Source organism: Elephantulus edwardii, unplaced genomic scaffold (genome assembly GCF_000299155.1).
Source record: "Elephantulus edwardii isolate Elephantulus edwardi_28Jun2011 unplaced genomic scaffold, EleEdw1.0 scaffold00028, whole genome shotgun sequence".
Classification (NCBI taxonomy): Eukaryota; Metazoa; Chordata; class Mammalia; order Macroscelidea; family Macroscelididae; genus Elephantulus; species Elephantulus edwardii.
The window spans coordinates 5771407-5788205 of NW_006399778.1; the positions used below are offsets into that span (position 1 = coordinate 5771407).

The following is a 16799-nucleotide window of genomic DNA, read 5'->3' on the forward strand; positions in this document are numbered from 1 at the left end:
AACTTTTCAAGTATTTGTGGGTCTTTTTTCCCTTTGATACTCCATATAAATTTAGCAGGTTTTGGTCCCCTAGTGAGTAAGGAGTTCTATTACCAACCCAAGGGCAGTGGCTGAAGTTCACCAGCTGCTCTACAGGAGGCAAACAGGTACATTTCTTTCTATGTAACTTACAGCCTCTGAAAAATCCACTGGCTGACCAACTAAGAGATGATTCTGACTCGTTGGCACACAACATAAAACTTAACAAGTAGTTTTCTTTACAGTATAATAACATGGAATCTAACAAAGATTATTTCATTAAAATCTACTGGTTTATCATGGAAGCCTAAAAGTTACTGTGAAATCTTTTAAATATAAACCTCCATAAGGCAATACATCAAGGTAAGTTTCTCATCAATGAAGTAGAAAAACGGAACTATTTTTAATGCAAGACATGAGAGTATGAGTTTTCTAGCAGAAAAAAAAATGAAACATAGCTTGGGTGGAGTATCAAAGAGTTTATCTGGGAATTAAGGGGAATACAAATAGGATGGCAACAGTTTCAATAGCAATGAATAATTCAAATGAGGAGGAAACGTTTTTTTAAAGTGTTATGCTAGTTTCCTTATCTACATATACCCTGTTTGCACCATTACCAATACTATCTATTGGTTCCAAAGAGCCTTTCCAAGACAACACTTTCATTAATTAAGGAGATAACAAAAAACAAGTTTCAAAAACTGTGCCCAAAGAGAGGAGGGAATATTAGTTTTAAGAAAGAGTGACAAAAGACTGGTGAAGATAAATTAGTGTAGTGACAATGATATAGGATGAAGAACTGGCTTTGTTCTATGACTTTAAGAAATTAATTTCTTATGGGCTCCTATGTTCTTATAAATTATACAAGCTAAAACTGGAAATGTCTATAGTTCATTCTAAAATGTCATGGTTTTATGGACACAGAAAATAACATTAAGTTTTTACAAGTTCTGAAATGTAACCCTAATTTACAAAGCCACATCTAACCAACCTTTTAGTCATTGGCGATTGCCATCGCTTTCCCATCTGCATCCTGAGAGCAGTGGAGAAAAACACATGTCATGAATTCCAGTCACTAATTTACTTTGAGGGAATTAATTAACATTAATGGAGATATTTTTAAAAGTATTCAAAGTTGTTCAGGATTTAATGGTTTGTTCTTCTAGTCACACAGATAGGATAGTGGCATAAAACTCAACAATAATTGCCTTAAGAAATCAAGTTAAATGGTAATACCTAGCCCACCTCAACATAAATGGACTTTCTTCTTATGAAGTCCCTGAAATAAAGTGCTAAACAAATTCTAAAATAATAGCCCACCCTCTATATGTTTTGAAATTTCATTAAAATTACAGAGCATCAACACCAGTAAAAACTACTGAAGAGAAGGCAATTACCGAGGTGAAGTTTCTTTCTGACGCTTCCGTGGTGATGGAGAAGCACTGCGGGAAGGAGAATGTCTCCGTCGCCTGCCTACCTCACCATTCTTCACATGAGACCTCTTGGGTCTTTCATCTTCTGAGGAGGACGAAGAGCCAGAATCTATAATTGTATATAGTAGAGACAAAGTAATGTTAAATTTATACTTGAGTCTTTTCAAATTTTCTCAGTCTAAGTGGATAGGATATCTAAATTAGTAAGCCCATTAATAGATGCAAGCATACATAGATTATTACTGAACAGAGCAGTATCACTATATGCTCATCAACTTAAAAACTCATTATAAAAACAACTATGAGATATCATCTCACCGCAGTTGTTATTATGTGCCGTCGAGTTGCTTGCGACTCATAGCAACCCTATGTACAACAGCCCTAAACTCTGCTCTGTCATGTGCCAATTGCACTGTCTCTGACACTCCCTTCCTGATTACCCCAGTCACTGAATCAATCCACCTCAAAGAGGGCCTTCCCCTCCTGTGCTGAGAACAGCAAAATTGAACAGAACAGCAAACAACAAATGCTGGTGAGGTTGTGGAGAAACTGGAACCCTTATTCACTGTTGGTGGAGTGTAAAATGGTGCAACCACTATGGAAGACAGTATGGTACTTTCTCACAAAGTTGCAAATAGAAATACCATTTAACCCAGCAATTCCACTACTGGGAATACTCCAAAGAAACCATAACCGCCACCCAAGCAGATACATGCACACCCATGTTTATTGCGGCTTTGTTCACAACAGGAAAGAGTAGAAAACAACCTAAGTGCCCATAAACAAACAAATGGATAGAGAAGCTGTGGTATATTCACACAATGGAATACTATGCTACATTGAAAAACAAGGAACACATGCAATATTAAAAATGGGTGACCCTGGAGGACATTATGCTGCCCGAAGTATCTCAAGTCACAAAAGTTCAAATACTGCATGGTGCCACTGTTGTAAAACAGGACTGACATCGGGGTTGGGGGGAGAATGAGAAAGATGGGTTCAATAATGTATACTGCACTGAAACAGATGAGGGAGAAAGCTCTTTAAAGGGATATGTGATTAGATATTTTTGTCATGACAGGAGTCCAGAGCAAAGGCTGCACAGTGGAATGGACCTAGGAGAGGGTTTGTAGAACAATGAAAGAATTTGTCTTTTACTTTTCCAAGAGGGTAGTAGTGTATTAGGGGGGAGGGTTGGAAGGGGATAAAAGTGCAACAATAAACGAATGGAAATCCAAAGTCTCTGTAAATGTTCATTGAAATTAATAAAAATTTTAAATAAATAAATAAAAATAAATAATTAAAACATATGAGGGAGGGAACTGTTTAAAAGGGATATGTGATTAGGTATTATTATCATAACATGAGTCCAGAATAAAGGGGAGTGGACTTGGGGGAAGGGCTTATACAACAATGAAAGAATTTTTCTTTTACTTTTCAAAGAGAACAACAAACTGGGGGTGAGAGGTGGTCAGGGAGAAAAGTGCAACAATGAAGAAATGGAAATCCAAAGTCTCTGTAAAGTTTCATTAAATGGTAAAAAACCCTAAAAAATTAAAAAAAACCCCCAAACCCACAAACCTAATCATAAAGACGTAACAATTACACAGAAGTGAGAGAGAGAGAAACCATCTCCACAGGACAATCCAATCCTAAGTATTCCTAAGCAAGTCTAATGATTTTCAAAATAATGGAATTAAAGTATCTCAAACAATCACTTGATTGCTACTTTATGCATCAATCAAAACCACACTAAATCTTTTGGCATCAAGTTGATTCCGATTCAGTGACCCTGTAAGACAGTAGAACTGCTGCCTTTTCTACTTTGACCCCTGGATCTAGCAATTCCTTCCAATCATTCTTTCACTGATACATCTGCACAAGTCCTCATCAAAGTACAGCAATAAATTAAACTAGAGGTAGATCTGTGAGAGAACACTGTGACATTAAAAAGGCAAGTAACAACCTAGCTTTAGCTTATATGGTTTTATGCTTGTTCTTAAATCAATGTGGTTATAAATGTAAAGAAAATTTCTGAAGTGGTTAACTGTGGGGAGTTTGACTAGGGACTGGAGAACTACACTTTCCCCTCTTATGCCCATCTATTCTGCTTTACTAGTATAACCCAAGGTTGCATCTTATTCCTCACCCCCCACCCAATGTATTATATCTCAAGTATTTCACAGGGAGATCAAAGCAGGACTTGGAAAAAATGTACAAATCTGTGTGCATACCAGATGAAGATTGTTGGTTCTGTCGTCTGTACTGGCGTCTTTGTTGCACAGAATCTGCTGCTGCCATTTTGCCACCTTTATCTTCTTCTGAAAAGAAGGACGCATTAGAAAGTGTTCCTTTAGTTACACATACAGAAAGTGAGACTTTTTTGATAGGAATTTTTATCTGGTTGGATCAAATAATATCTCTATTGACATTCAAAACATCAATTTAAATTTATTACCAATTTATTTTGGGCATTTACTATTGGCTGGACTGAATTCCAAGTATTTTATATAGATAGGTATGTAGATATAAAATACTTGTTGTCACAAACCTAAAGAATACTATTGTTATCGTTGTTATGTGCTGTCAAGTCACCTGCGACTCAGCTACCCCATGTACAACAGCTATGAACCCTGCTTCATCCTGAGCCAACCTTCCTTATTGTCTCTGACACAGCTACCCCCACTGGTTATTTACATTGTTGTGAAAAATAAGATTCATATAGATTAAAACAATTAAATGATAAAACTGGAAATTCAAGCTAAGTTGGCTAGACTTCAGATACCTAGTTTTTAACCATCAGGCCACAGTCTATAGTTAATTTCCAAACACAAGAGATGTCTGAGGAGCTCTGTTGTAGTCTTTAGTGTATTTGTGTTGTTAACTAGCAGGGGCTGACCAGATGCAATTTTCTTAAAACCAAAGTAACTTACCCGATTCAGATAACTCTACTTTTCGAGGCTTGGGTGCTGGTGAAGGGGACTCTCTTTTTTCTGTAACTTTATGCTTTGCTGCTATAAGAACATAAGAGGAAAACATAAGAAAAATAAAGCTATACAATAGGATGGGTTAGTTTTCAAATTGTCTTCAAACATGGGTTGATAAAAATCCTCTAAACAAGTCTCTCCATTTTAATCCATAACTTTTAGAAAAGTATTATTATAATGCTTATAAAATTTTTAAGTATTTGGTAAAAAGCTTCAAAAGGTTACTATAAAGGTTCCTGGGTTTTTGAGAGTCTCCCTCATAAAAGAAGGGAATTCTGTTACTGACAATCTTTACACTCAGCAAAGTCATTTATGTTCCATTTTAACCCCCAAAGCCAAAATGTACACATTCAACTTGGGAGGGCTTTCAAGCACTCACTATACACAGGCTGAGAAAAAAAAAATCTGATGCAATCTAGGTATTTGGCCTGAAAAGGAGAAATGAATTGGTCAGCCAAGTTGTCTTAAGGCTTTATGTGGACCATAACATTCAAAGTAGCATGAAACCTAAATTACCTATGAAGATGATTTTTGTAATGGTAAAAAGAATTAAAGCTGAAAGCTCCTTTGGAAAGATCAAAGAAACGAAAAGGTAGCTAGACATACTAAAGATAATAGGAGAGCTATTCTAGGTATATTATCAATTACTTAACCTATCTTTCACTGCATGATACTGCAGCAACTACTTTTTGTATACTTATTAGGTTATAGATATTATAAAACACTATTGATTAACAGTGCCACTCCATTTCTAAGTGCATACATTTGATGCCAGTTAATTTCACAAAAACCACATAGCACTAAGTCTACTTATATTTGTCCACTTTGTCAACTAAAATCAGAAGTATACAGTATACATCAGAAACAATTGGCATCACATCAATTCTTACAGATACTTCATGTGTGTCAGACTAGAACTGTACCTCATACAATTTTAAATGGCTGGTTATTTAGGAAGCAGATCATTGAACTTTTCTTCCAAAGTGTCTGTAGGTGGACTCCAAAGCATGTTATGTAATCATTAATAGCATTAGTCAAGTAATAGCCTTTGAGAACTAGAACCTAAAGATTTTAAGATAGCCTCGGAATCCTTGCAGGTTGCTTGATTAATGCCATTACCATGGAATTCTTGACCCAGAATGCAGATACATTTAACGGACATGTTCAAAATTTTATAAAGGTTTATTCCATTGGGAATATAACTTTGAGATCCAGGAGTCAAACACAGTATCTCATTTTGGCTTAAGAAGTCAAACTGGAGTATTTCTACTATAATTTTTCAACAAGCAGCATTCTAGTGATTCTACCTAATAAGCCATTTGGACAAACCACTGTATTATGAGAAGAATTTGATTAGGCTCCCCCTCCCATTATCATGAACAACAGGGTAGGAATGGTTAAGTTTCTTTCAAGCACATTTTTAGAAACTTAAAAAAAAAATTAAGTACAAAAGTTACTCGTTTAAAGTTACAGCTCTCTCTTTGAAAAGCTACAGTAGTATGGTGCTTAACATGTTGAGTGGCTAACAAAGAGGAGCAGTATGAATCCAGCCACTCCATGTGACAAAGGTGAGATTGTCTTCTCTCATACTGAGCTTTGGAAACCTGGCTGAGGGTCACCATGAGCTGGAATCAATTTGTTAACAGTGGGTTTGGTTTTGTCTTTTCTTCCATTGTTGTTGATTGCCTTCGAGTCGAGCATAACTCAGAGCAACCCTATGAACAAAAGGCCTGAAGCCTTTCTACAACTATTGACATTTATTAAAGTTCATAGAGTTTCTGGAGGCATGTTATTTAGGAAATAGATGCCACTCCTGATTCCATTAGTGTCAGCTAAATTTTTAATTCTAAAAAAAAAAGTATCAGAGGGAGTTCTGGTGGCCTAGTGGCAAGAAGCTGCACGGCAATCTCCTCCTGTGCCAGCTGGATCTGATTCGATGGCACGTGCACACACACAAAAATATCATAAGCATTCATTCATAAAATCATCAAGAGACTTGGGTTGCAAGGATTTTCTGGACACTGGTGGCTGTCAGCTATTTGAAGGCATTTCCCCTCTAAGAAACACTGGAAGTGAGGTTATGTTTTTAATAATTAGGGTTAGGGGACATTAATACTTTAAACTTTTAAAGTCAAGAAGCAATTTCCCCCCCTTGGTTTAAAAAGTCACTTTCTTGATGATACCCTTATGTTAACGCAACACTAGGCAAAAATACAGCTGGCAAAGTCCTACCAACGTAAATAACAGAACTAATTTTTTTTAACCCAGAAAAACCTCTCATTTATCTTTTTTTTTTTAAATTTAGGTTGTTTATTTTTTATTTGATCTCAATTAAGGACTGAGTTAAACAGTCTCTAAATATTGCTATTAACTGACCAATCAAGAATGAATCAGAAGAACAAATAAATTTGTCTTGGAAGAAGTATGACCAGAATGCTTCTTAGGAGAGGATGGTGAGACTTCATCTCATGTACTTAGGACATGTTATCAGGAGGGAACAGTCCCTGAAGGAGGACATCATACTAGATAAAGTACAAAGCCATCAAAAGGCAGAAGACTCAATAAAGATAGACTAATACAACCATGCAACAATGCGCTCAGACATGGTTAAGGACTAGAGGACAGAATAGGATTGGGTATACCATGTTTGACTTTGTCATTGTGCCGTACCTAGTAACAACAATTAAGTTTTCATCTATTTTTCTGGTTATTTAGTATATTTGATGGATCATATTATCAATATTATAAATAATACTGTTTCAGAGGTTTCTATATACCCAGATGAGATTTTGCACAGTTTACTTTCCTAGGGAGCTTTGGTGGCTCAGTGGTAAGGAGTTGCACTGCCAATCAAAAATATGGTTTGAATCCACCAGCTGCTCTGAAGGAGAAAGATGAGCAATCTCCTCCCATGATTTACTGCCTTTGAAAACCTGCTGGAGAGCCAACTACAAGTTGGTTTGACTCGATGGTACCTAACAACAACACTTTGCTAATGGTTTTATGTTTCCTATTTAATTAGGGGGGAAAAATTTACCATGATGTCATAAATCTTCTAAATGATAGTATCATACAAATTCTACAAAAATAGTCCTATATATAGTCATTCACACTTGTGCAAAAGGTAAGTTAGGAAGTTACACTCTGACCAGAATTAATAATAGTCTTAAGTGATAACAGAACACAATTTTATCTTTCCTAGAGTCATCAAAACAAATTCTAAATTGCAAGTATAAATCTTTATAAATACTTCATCAAAGACACCAATTTCAAAGCACTACTTTAAGTACAACAAAAGATACTGGCTACTTAACTATAATATGCCATTTACTGTAAGATGCTTCCAAAAGATCCTCAGATGACAATTTTGTGCTCCTAAATCCTCCCTTTTTTGTCCTTCTAATTCCTTTCTAGGCTAAGACAGACATATGTATCTTCATCTTTTGCAGTTACTGACTATTAACATGAGTTGTAAATTCTATGTGAAATACAAGTATCAAACTGTATTACATTTCTCAAGTCACTGGCCATTAGCCAAGAAGACTGTAAAGAAGGCACTACTAAAAATTATACTACCAAGTTTAACAGCCAAAGAATTTCACCTTTCCTCCTTCTCTTGCAAGTAAAGCGATATTCTGAGGTAGAAAAGTTGAGGAAAAGAATGCATTACTCAACTGAGAACGGGAACTGGTATTTTTGGCTAAATTGGACTTAACCTGTTTAAAATTGTTCTATCTTAAGGACTGTTCTAGCTCTAAAATATTATTACTGAGGGCTGGAATTGTTTGAACATAAAAGGCTATTTTCAAGTAGCTCTCATCAGCATTTGGCTTCAATGGACACACAATAACCAAGTATTACTGCTGCTCCTAGTGTGAGGTTTGATTTTTGTTTGTCCATGTAAATCTTATTCTAGATCCCACAGGAATATAGTTAGTCCCTGTCCTCCACAATGCTCAATTTTCTGAACTCTTGCTCTATGCAGTAAACAGAAAATGTCTATGTAAACAGAAAATTTCTGTTTCCAAGGTAATAGAATTATTTATATTTCTGGCTTTAGACAAAGTAAAGAAACACTATGAAGTACATACATTTCACAGAAGGGAACAAGAAGTCAGGGCAATTGGGTATATGTGGACATGAATTTGGAGTCCATGATGAGATGACATTTTTCTAGTTTTAAACAAAAAACAATATGGGGACATAAAACTATTACATCACGATCTTATGGCCTCATACTCAAGCTTGAATAAAACCTAATGGATTCTCTTGTTCAGCTTTCTAACTAGGTCTGGAAGAGTCAATATGCCAAAAAAGAAAGTTATTTATGTACCATCACCTTAATCATCTACATAAAGTAAAGTACAACTTGTCTTTTTGGTATCACTATAGTATGGTCTTTAAGGAAAGATAGAGCAGAATAGTTTGGCTGCTCACAAATGCATGTCTCATCAAGTTCAATTAAATGGGAAGCAAATATCTTGCTCATCTCCACAGTTGTTTGCTTCTAATCACTTAAATCCAATCAAATCAACTCAGTATAGATCACTTTTAAAAATACAACTTCTTCCTCTAATACTTGTCTTTTACCTTTCAGGCTTCCCTCTGTACAGCCCTTAGGTACTAGAGGCTTGATGCAAATGGATACTATTTTTCTCCAGGTGTCTTTAATACTAAAAGAACTCATTTCAAGAAGCTATAATCAACACTCAGACCAACAAGCATTTCTACTTGCCTGTCAGGATCACAGATCATTAACTCCTCAGAAATCAATCTGCAGAATAAAGCAAGGACAACACTCAGAAGAACTATGCCTTGAGCCTAAATTTAAAATATAAAACAAAAAACCCCTCTAACTTTTAAGAGGTTACCATGTCCTTCCCTAGGAGAACATAATGGTCAAGAAAAAAAATAAAATAGAGTTAAGAAGTCCTCAAATAAGCCATCAAAGTGAGGGGTGGGCGAAATCTTTCGGAGGAAAACCACTCCCAAATTGGTCTCATAGTATAAAAACAATTTTTATCATATCAACCAGCTTGCTTCTATAAAGATTTACAGCCTCATAATCTCTGTGGGCCAGTTCTTACTCTGTCCTATAGGACTGCCATGAGTTGAAAACAACTTGATGGCAGTGGGTTAGGTAAAAAAAATTTATCAACACATGCTTTGATAATTGAACCCAACTCAAACAGCCCCATGAACTGATATTTTTTTCAACTTGTTCAATACCACAGGAGTTGCTTAAATTATTTTCTTTTTTTTAAAAAAAATATTTTCTTATATAAATCCAATACAACAAACTCCAAGAATTTAGAGCATAAAAGGACAAGGGAGACTCCCAAAATAGCCATAGTGTATAAAGATTACCCGGCCATTTCATTCTTTGAGTAGGTGGAGGAAATGAGACTACTCACTTTGTAGCTAAGCAAAGAAAAAGACAATCTAATTAATACTTTACTTGTCTGATTTTTACCTTTACCTGAAGTTCTCCCGGGAGAAACAGAAACACGACTTTTTCTGGTCCGGTTTGACTGCTGGGGTGTTGGAGAATGACGACTTTTTGGTGGTGGAGTTGCTGGAGGTGATGGTCGGTGCCGTCGCCTTGGAGGACTTGCTGAAGGAGATAATCTCCGAGTTTTTCGAGGGGGACTAGATGTCCTCTTGGGTGGCTTCTTTGGTGGTGACCGGGAACGAGACGAAGAGGATGATGAGCTACTCCCAGACAAGGATGCTGATGAGCGCCTTCTTCTGTGAATGAAAGTATTCATATTCACTAACTGTATGCTCATAAAAAAAAAATAATTTTAGTTATGTACAGTTTACACAAAAATACAGCTATTTTTATCCAACTTTTGAGTTTATGTAGCTAAGAACATGAGTCCCCCCCAAAACAAAAACAAAACCTAAGATAAACAGCTAGTTCTGAAACTAAATGAAATCTTATTTAAAAAATGCTTATGTTTAACTTTTCCCCAGTCATAAAACATGTAATGTTGAGCAAGATATCACCAATTGGATTTTCTTCCTGATATGAACAATATCAGTGTTTTGGAGTTTGCACAAAATTTGGGTGTTGTTTTCTTTTAATAATACACAATGTCAAACAACCTTTAAGTTGCATTAAAAGGGGGAAAAAAAGATGTGCAAGATTAGGAATTCAATTAGCTACATAAACTTAGAAGCAGGGGACTCTCGAATTCTGCAGCAAAATTTTGTGTTAAGTTCTGTTGCAATTATGTGTACCTGCAGAATTCACCTTTGGCAGAAGAATTCCTGAGAACCTGAAAAAAAGAAACCCTACCTTAAATGTAAGATAAAGACTGGCTGAAAGGGAATCTTACACAATCTGTAAAATATTTTTGACTGCGAGATGGCTTAGGTAAGCAAATTAAAACATGCTGTTTGCAAAACTCCAGGATAAGAAATAGCTGTCTCCACTAAACTAATACTAGAAAGCACCAGCATTCCATTTCCCCTACGTAAGAATAATTACTTTTAGGAAAGTGTGATGTCTGAACTGAGTGACCATTTATATAGTTGGTCTCATCTATCAATACATTAATTCTTAATACTGTGTATAATTCTTAACACTGATAATAAATGATACCATAGTACGTCCTTCTGCCAAGATACAGTAATTTGGCTGTTGTGTCGTTTTGTGGTTTTTTTTTTTGTTAAAAAAAAAAAGAATTCTGCAGAAAGAACCACCAACAAAAAATTTGCACTTTCAATTTTCCAAGGGTGGGAGGGAATGGGGTTAAAACCTATCAAAATAAAATTCTCAGTATTAGCATGGAACACATCACAGTTCTTTCTTTCAAAAAACTAGTGAAATATAATTGTTAAAACAGCACAAAAACTCTTTACTTGTCCCTATACAGCTGAGTAGATTTACATATCATGTTATTTAAAAATAACAATGATTTAGTTTTAACAAAAAAACCCAAAACCATGCACTAGCAGGTTTTAATCATCAAAAATAATGGAAGATACTAAGCTACCAATAATGGTTACTTCTCAAAATGAGATTAAGGGGAACCTTCACTTAGTAATTTTTATACTGTTTGTTATAAGCACTTATACTGCTCTAATATGGAATAAAACCAAAACCAATCACCAAATAAACAAAAGCATAATGCAAATGGTTAATTTTACACTGGTAAAAGTACTTGACTGGACCTAGTTTTTCAGAAAGCAAGCTAAAAATAAAAAAGATCAATTTTTTTCACTTGTTGGTAGGATTTCTTGACAGTATGAAAGGATAAAAATTATAGCAGCATCAATAAACTGGTTAACACCCCTCCCACTCCAATCCCACCCGAGATTAGGATCTTTCTTCAGGTGCCACTAACTGGAGAATCATCTATCTCAGTTTCTGGGATGTAGCTTTTCTAACAAAACGGTCTATTCTTTCACCTTAAAAAAACAAAACAAAACAAAAAAACAAAAACAAAAACCACAAACAAACCCAAAACCACAAATGAAAACACTAGATTGAATGCTTTTCATTACACAAATAGTAAATGATTCCTTATCAGTAGTAGTTAGCTCTTTAAAGGACATAATCTACCATTATTTTTGAGTTCTCATTTTCTTGCCAAGGGAAAATTAAAACAAATAAATGGCATTCTTTTTAAGACAAAACTTTCAAGTTAAAAAAAAAAAAAAAAAAAAAGACCAATCTCACCGTCTTACTGGAGATCTACTCCTCCGGTGCCTTGGTGGTGGAGGCATTCGTCTTGGTGGAGTTCTTCTTCGAGGAGATGGTCGTCGTCTTGGGCTAGGCCGTCTTCTAGGTGAATATGATCTACCACAACAGGAGGATTCGAATCAATCAGGAGGAACGAATCCATTTCTTTACATAAAGGCCACACATCAAGGTATCAAGGAACATGATATGGATAGACTTTTACGAAACACAAGGAAAAAAAGCATCTTCAAATTCTCTATATAAATAAAAATTAAAAATACTATATTACTAAACATTTCCTGGATTCCCTAGGTGGCACTTTAGGATTAAGAACTGGATTTAAAAATGACCTATAGGGCTGGTAGTGCAAGCCATCTACCCAGAACTCAGAACTGGAGCCTAGCAATTTGCTTCTGAAAAGTCAGTATGAAAATCCTATAGTGTGGCACTACTCAGGTGTGCACACCTGAGGTTATCATGACTTGGAAATGACTCAATGTCCACTAACCACAACAATGACAAAATGCTTCTTACTGGTTTTAAACTATTCCCAGATTGTACCTAAGACTAGTACATTAAAAAAAGGTCTAAGACTGCCAGGTTAAGACAGCTGACCAGATAGATGGTAGTTCAAATCTTCTTCACAAAGACATCAGAAAATCATGGTAACAGATAACGGATGATAATCCTGTAACCTCGAGTTTAAAACTTTCTCCTGCAGAGCAGCTGGTGGACTCAAACTGTCTGCTTTTGGGTTGACAGCACAACTCCTTACCCATTAAGCTACCAAAAGCGCTCAATTTTTGGTCCCTCTCTAAGAGGTGGCTGACTGTGCAATGTCAGGGTTGCAGACATCTCCTGGATCAGCAGGAATACCACTTCTGACTAGGGTTCTTGCCTTTTACTGAGCACCCCTGCCTGACACATCCAATGGCCATACTTGGGAATTTCAGGTCAATAGTAATTATCTTTTCATATGAGGCATCTTTGTCTGGGTACCTTGCAAACACCCACCCCCTGGCCAGAAAGACAATCTAAGGGTCCTCTCTTTGGGACTAGGCTTCAACCTGCTGTTCGGCTAGCAAACATAGTGTCACCACCCACCACATAGTAACAAGAGAACTAATCAGGTACTCAGTCCTCTCCTCTCCAGATGGCCCTTTTTCACTTTCCATGGCTGTGTTAGCTTTCTATTTTGCTCCTCCTGCCCATTCCATTATCATCTTTCTATTCTCCCCCTTTTCTTATTCTTTCCCCAGATTCTCCTTCATTTTAACCTCTTGTTTCCTTTTTTAAGTGTTCAATCTTATTTGAGTTTTTGAGGTGTTTTCTTTGCTTTTTTTGTTCCCTTTTCCCACTGTCCTATCTGACACAAGACAGCAATAATACCCACTCACACATTCATCTCCTGCATCTTCACTCATGAAATAAGACTAAAGAACAGCTCCTGCTCTACCTGGAACAAATACCAGCATCCTCTATCACATCCACCAAGAGCAGAGGTGAAACCACACTAGCAAGTGGCACAACTTATTCTCTCTTACACACACCACCCCCCCAGTCAGATTTACCAAAAGATTATTACCACCACAAAGATATAGCGGAGGCAGGAAAGAACTTTCAGGAAAATCTAGGCTGAACTCACCTTGATCGGGATCTATGACGTCTTCTAGGTCGAGTGTGAGAAGGAGAGCGAGAACGTGTCCGGGATCTTGACTTGGAACGAGACCGAGATCGTTGTCGAGTCTTCTCCTTTTCCTTCTTAGAATTTTTTTCTGGAGAAGGTTCTTTAGGCTCTGATATAGGTTCAGGCTTGGGGACTTTCAGGATGTCACTATGGAAATACAAGGGATCATCATGAGTCAGAATTAACTGGACAGCAACTAACAACTATGAACACAAAAGAGCCTTTCATCCAGTCTATTCAGATTCCTAATACAGTAATGTACTAAAGTATTCTTAAGGTCTTCAAAATTCATGAAGACTTTCTCTTAGCCCCAAAACATGTATACACTGTGTAATAGGTTGAGTAACAATTTTAGCCATGTTTAAAAAGTACAAAAGTTCTCCATAACTGGGAAATAAGTAAGTTATACACACAAAAACACAAATACACGGGGGGCGTTCTGGTGGCCTAGTGGCAAGGAGCTGCAACTACAATCCCAGAGGCGCACAGTTCGAATCCACCAGACGCTCTGCCAGGGAAGGAGGGACAATCTCCTCCTGTACCAGTCAGATCTGATTTGACGGTACACACACGTGTGTGTACACACACACACACACACACACACACACACACACACACACACACACACACACCCCAACCAAAACCAAAACCAAACCAAACACAAATACACACAGAGCCAGAGAGCACTGGTCACCTATTAAGCATTCTACTTATACTAGTCTATATAATGTAAAATTTTTTCAACAAAAAAATCTACTAGAAGCAGCAAGTAATTAAAGATTTTAACTTGCCACTTGCTGTTAAGTGCTGGTGAGTTGGCTGCAACTCATAGTAACCCTCTGTGCAACAGAATGAAAACAGTCTAATCCTGTTTTCAAATCAACAGTTACATAATGTACTTGCCTCGTAGAAGTGGCCTCTTGTACTGAAGGTTCTTTTACTTTCACTGAAGGTTCTGGGAGTTCTGGCGTTTTCTCCTTCTTTTCTGGAGCAGGGGAAGGACTCCGGCTCTTAGTTCTGTGACGGGGTGATCGAGAATGACTGCGCTTTCTCTCTCTTCTAACAGGAGATGATCGTCTTCTAGGAGACGGAGATCTGGATTTTCGTCTAGAATAAAAGCAGACTTTTTTCAGATTTTTAGTAATACAAATGGAAGAGGCCAAAGTGAGATGTGAGGATTAAATCTGAGAATTCCCCTATGGAAATATGATGGCAAGGCTGTAGAGAGACTAGAACCCTTATTCACTGCTGGTGGAAAAGTAAAATGGTACAACCATTATGGAAGGTGGTCTAACACTTTCTCAAAAAGTTGGAAATAATTAATATTAAAAAAAAAAAAAAAAGTTGGGAATAGAAATACCATTTGACCCAACAGTTCAACTACTGGAAATATACCCTAAAGAAATCAGAGCCACGACTCAAAACAGATGTATGCATTCCTCTGTTTACTGCTGTGTTATTCACAATAGTAAAGAAATGGAAGCAAACCAAGTGTTTATCAGCAAATGAATGGACAGAAAAATTATGGTACATTCATCATACAACAGAATTACTATGTAGCACTGAAAACAATAAACTAGGAAAGTATTGCATAACATGGGTGACTCTGGAGGACATATGCTGAGTAAAATATCTCAGTCACATAAAGATACATACTTCATAATATTGCATAACAAACACTGCATCATAAAAAATGAGGGGGAAAACTGTCAGAAAGTTAATATATGATTAGGCATTATATATGTATGACAACAATCCAGAACAATGGGTTTATTGTGGGGTGGACTGGGGGAGGAGAAAGAGGTACAACAATCAAAAAAGATAAAAAAACCGAAAAAAACAAACAAACAAAAAAACAAAAAAAAAAACCCCACAAAAACAAAACACCCCAAAAACAACAAACCCCAAACTGAGTAAAAAAAAAAGAACTAGGAATGCTTTCTAAAAATAACTAAAACCCTCTCAGAAAAAACAAAGCCCTTGTTCATTATGTTTAGAAGATGATACTTGCATATGACAGTTTTCCTGGAAAAGAGAAAATCCACTATTGTTTTTCATAACTTGAAGGAATTTTTAAATTTTATTTAAAGTGAAAGGAAATATACTAAATTGGGTCCATCAACAATGAAGTAGTATGTTACTAACATAGTGACTTGTACTTAACTTCAGAATATGTTCCCTAAAAAGTAGTTTTCAATGTAAAGTATAAACAGAAGAAAGTTTTTTCTTTTCTGAATTTCAGGATACTTATGAAGATTAAGTAGTACCCTAAAAATGAAAAGTCTAATGGAATGCTCACTTTTTATAACACGTAAGTAGAAGCTGAGTTGTGGAATTAAAAGTGTAAAACAGTCTCATTGGTTAGAAAAAAACAATCTAAAGTTTGAGCTCAGAACCACGTGACAATAGCAGAACAGGGAAATTTGACAGGGATAATATGAACATCTAACGGATAGAAATTTCTAGTAAGGAAAGGAAGAACTGGGAGTACATTCCAAAATTACTCAAATGTTGTATTTAAAAACTATGAACTTAAGAGAAATGACCTTTAAGTGTTTAGGTTCTTTTGCTCACAGGGTCGCTATGAGTTATCTACAACTTGAAGGCATTAGCATTAACATTGACAACAACAACGTATTTAAACTAAAGAAATAAAGAAAAAAAAACCCTGGTATTTTGATTTATCTCACCACAACAGAAACTTTTATATTCAAAGGATCTCTCTGAAACAAGAGGAAATACTGCTCTAGCACAGAGGCATGACAAAAATTTTATAATAGGAGTAACATTGATGCTGGCTTTCCCTTTTACTGGTGAGTTTCTATATATGGAATTTCTTGATGACCTGAAGTACCACAAAGCATCAGGCATGCTTCTCTTGTATGGTACCTTCTTGGGCTCCGAGATCTCTCTCTTTTTTCTCGGCTGCTTTCCTTCTCTTCCTTATCCCTTTTATCTTTGTCTTCGTCTTGCTTCTTCATTGA

At 36.3% G+C, this 16799-nt stretch overlaps 1 protein-coding gene across 1 annotated transcript in view; it reads right to left on the reverse strand.

Moving 5' to 3' along the window:
* The window catches only part of LOC102866286 (serine/arginine repetitive matrix protein 1-like), a 28936-nt gene extending 12140 nt beyond the window's left edge, over positions 1 to 16796 (reverse strand). The window contains exons 1-6 of the mRNA XM_006883652.1: positions 16705 to 16796; positions 14719 to 14832; positions 13774 to 13962; positions 12126 to 12245; positions 10682 to 10719; positions 9918 to 10186 (exon numbers count right to left, since the gene is read on the reverse strand). Coding sequence (XP_006883714.1) covers positions 9918 to 10186; positions 10682 to 10719; positions 12126 to 12245; positions 13774 to 13962; positions 14719 to 14832; positions 16705 to 16796 — 822 coding nt within the window. The remainder of the gene's footprint in view (positions 1 to 9917; positions 10187 to 10681; positions 10720 to 12125; positions 12246 to 13773; positions 13963 to 14718; positions 14833 to 16704) is intronic.
* Between the last annotated feature and the right edge of the window lie 3 nt (positions 16797 to 16799).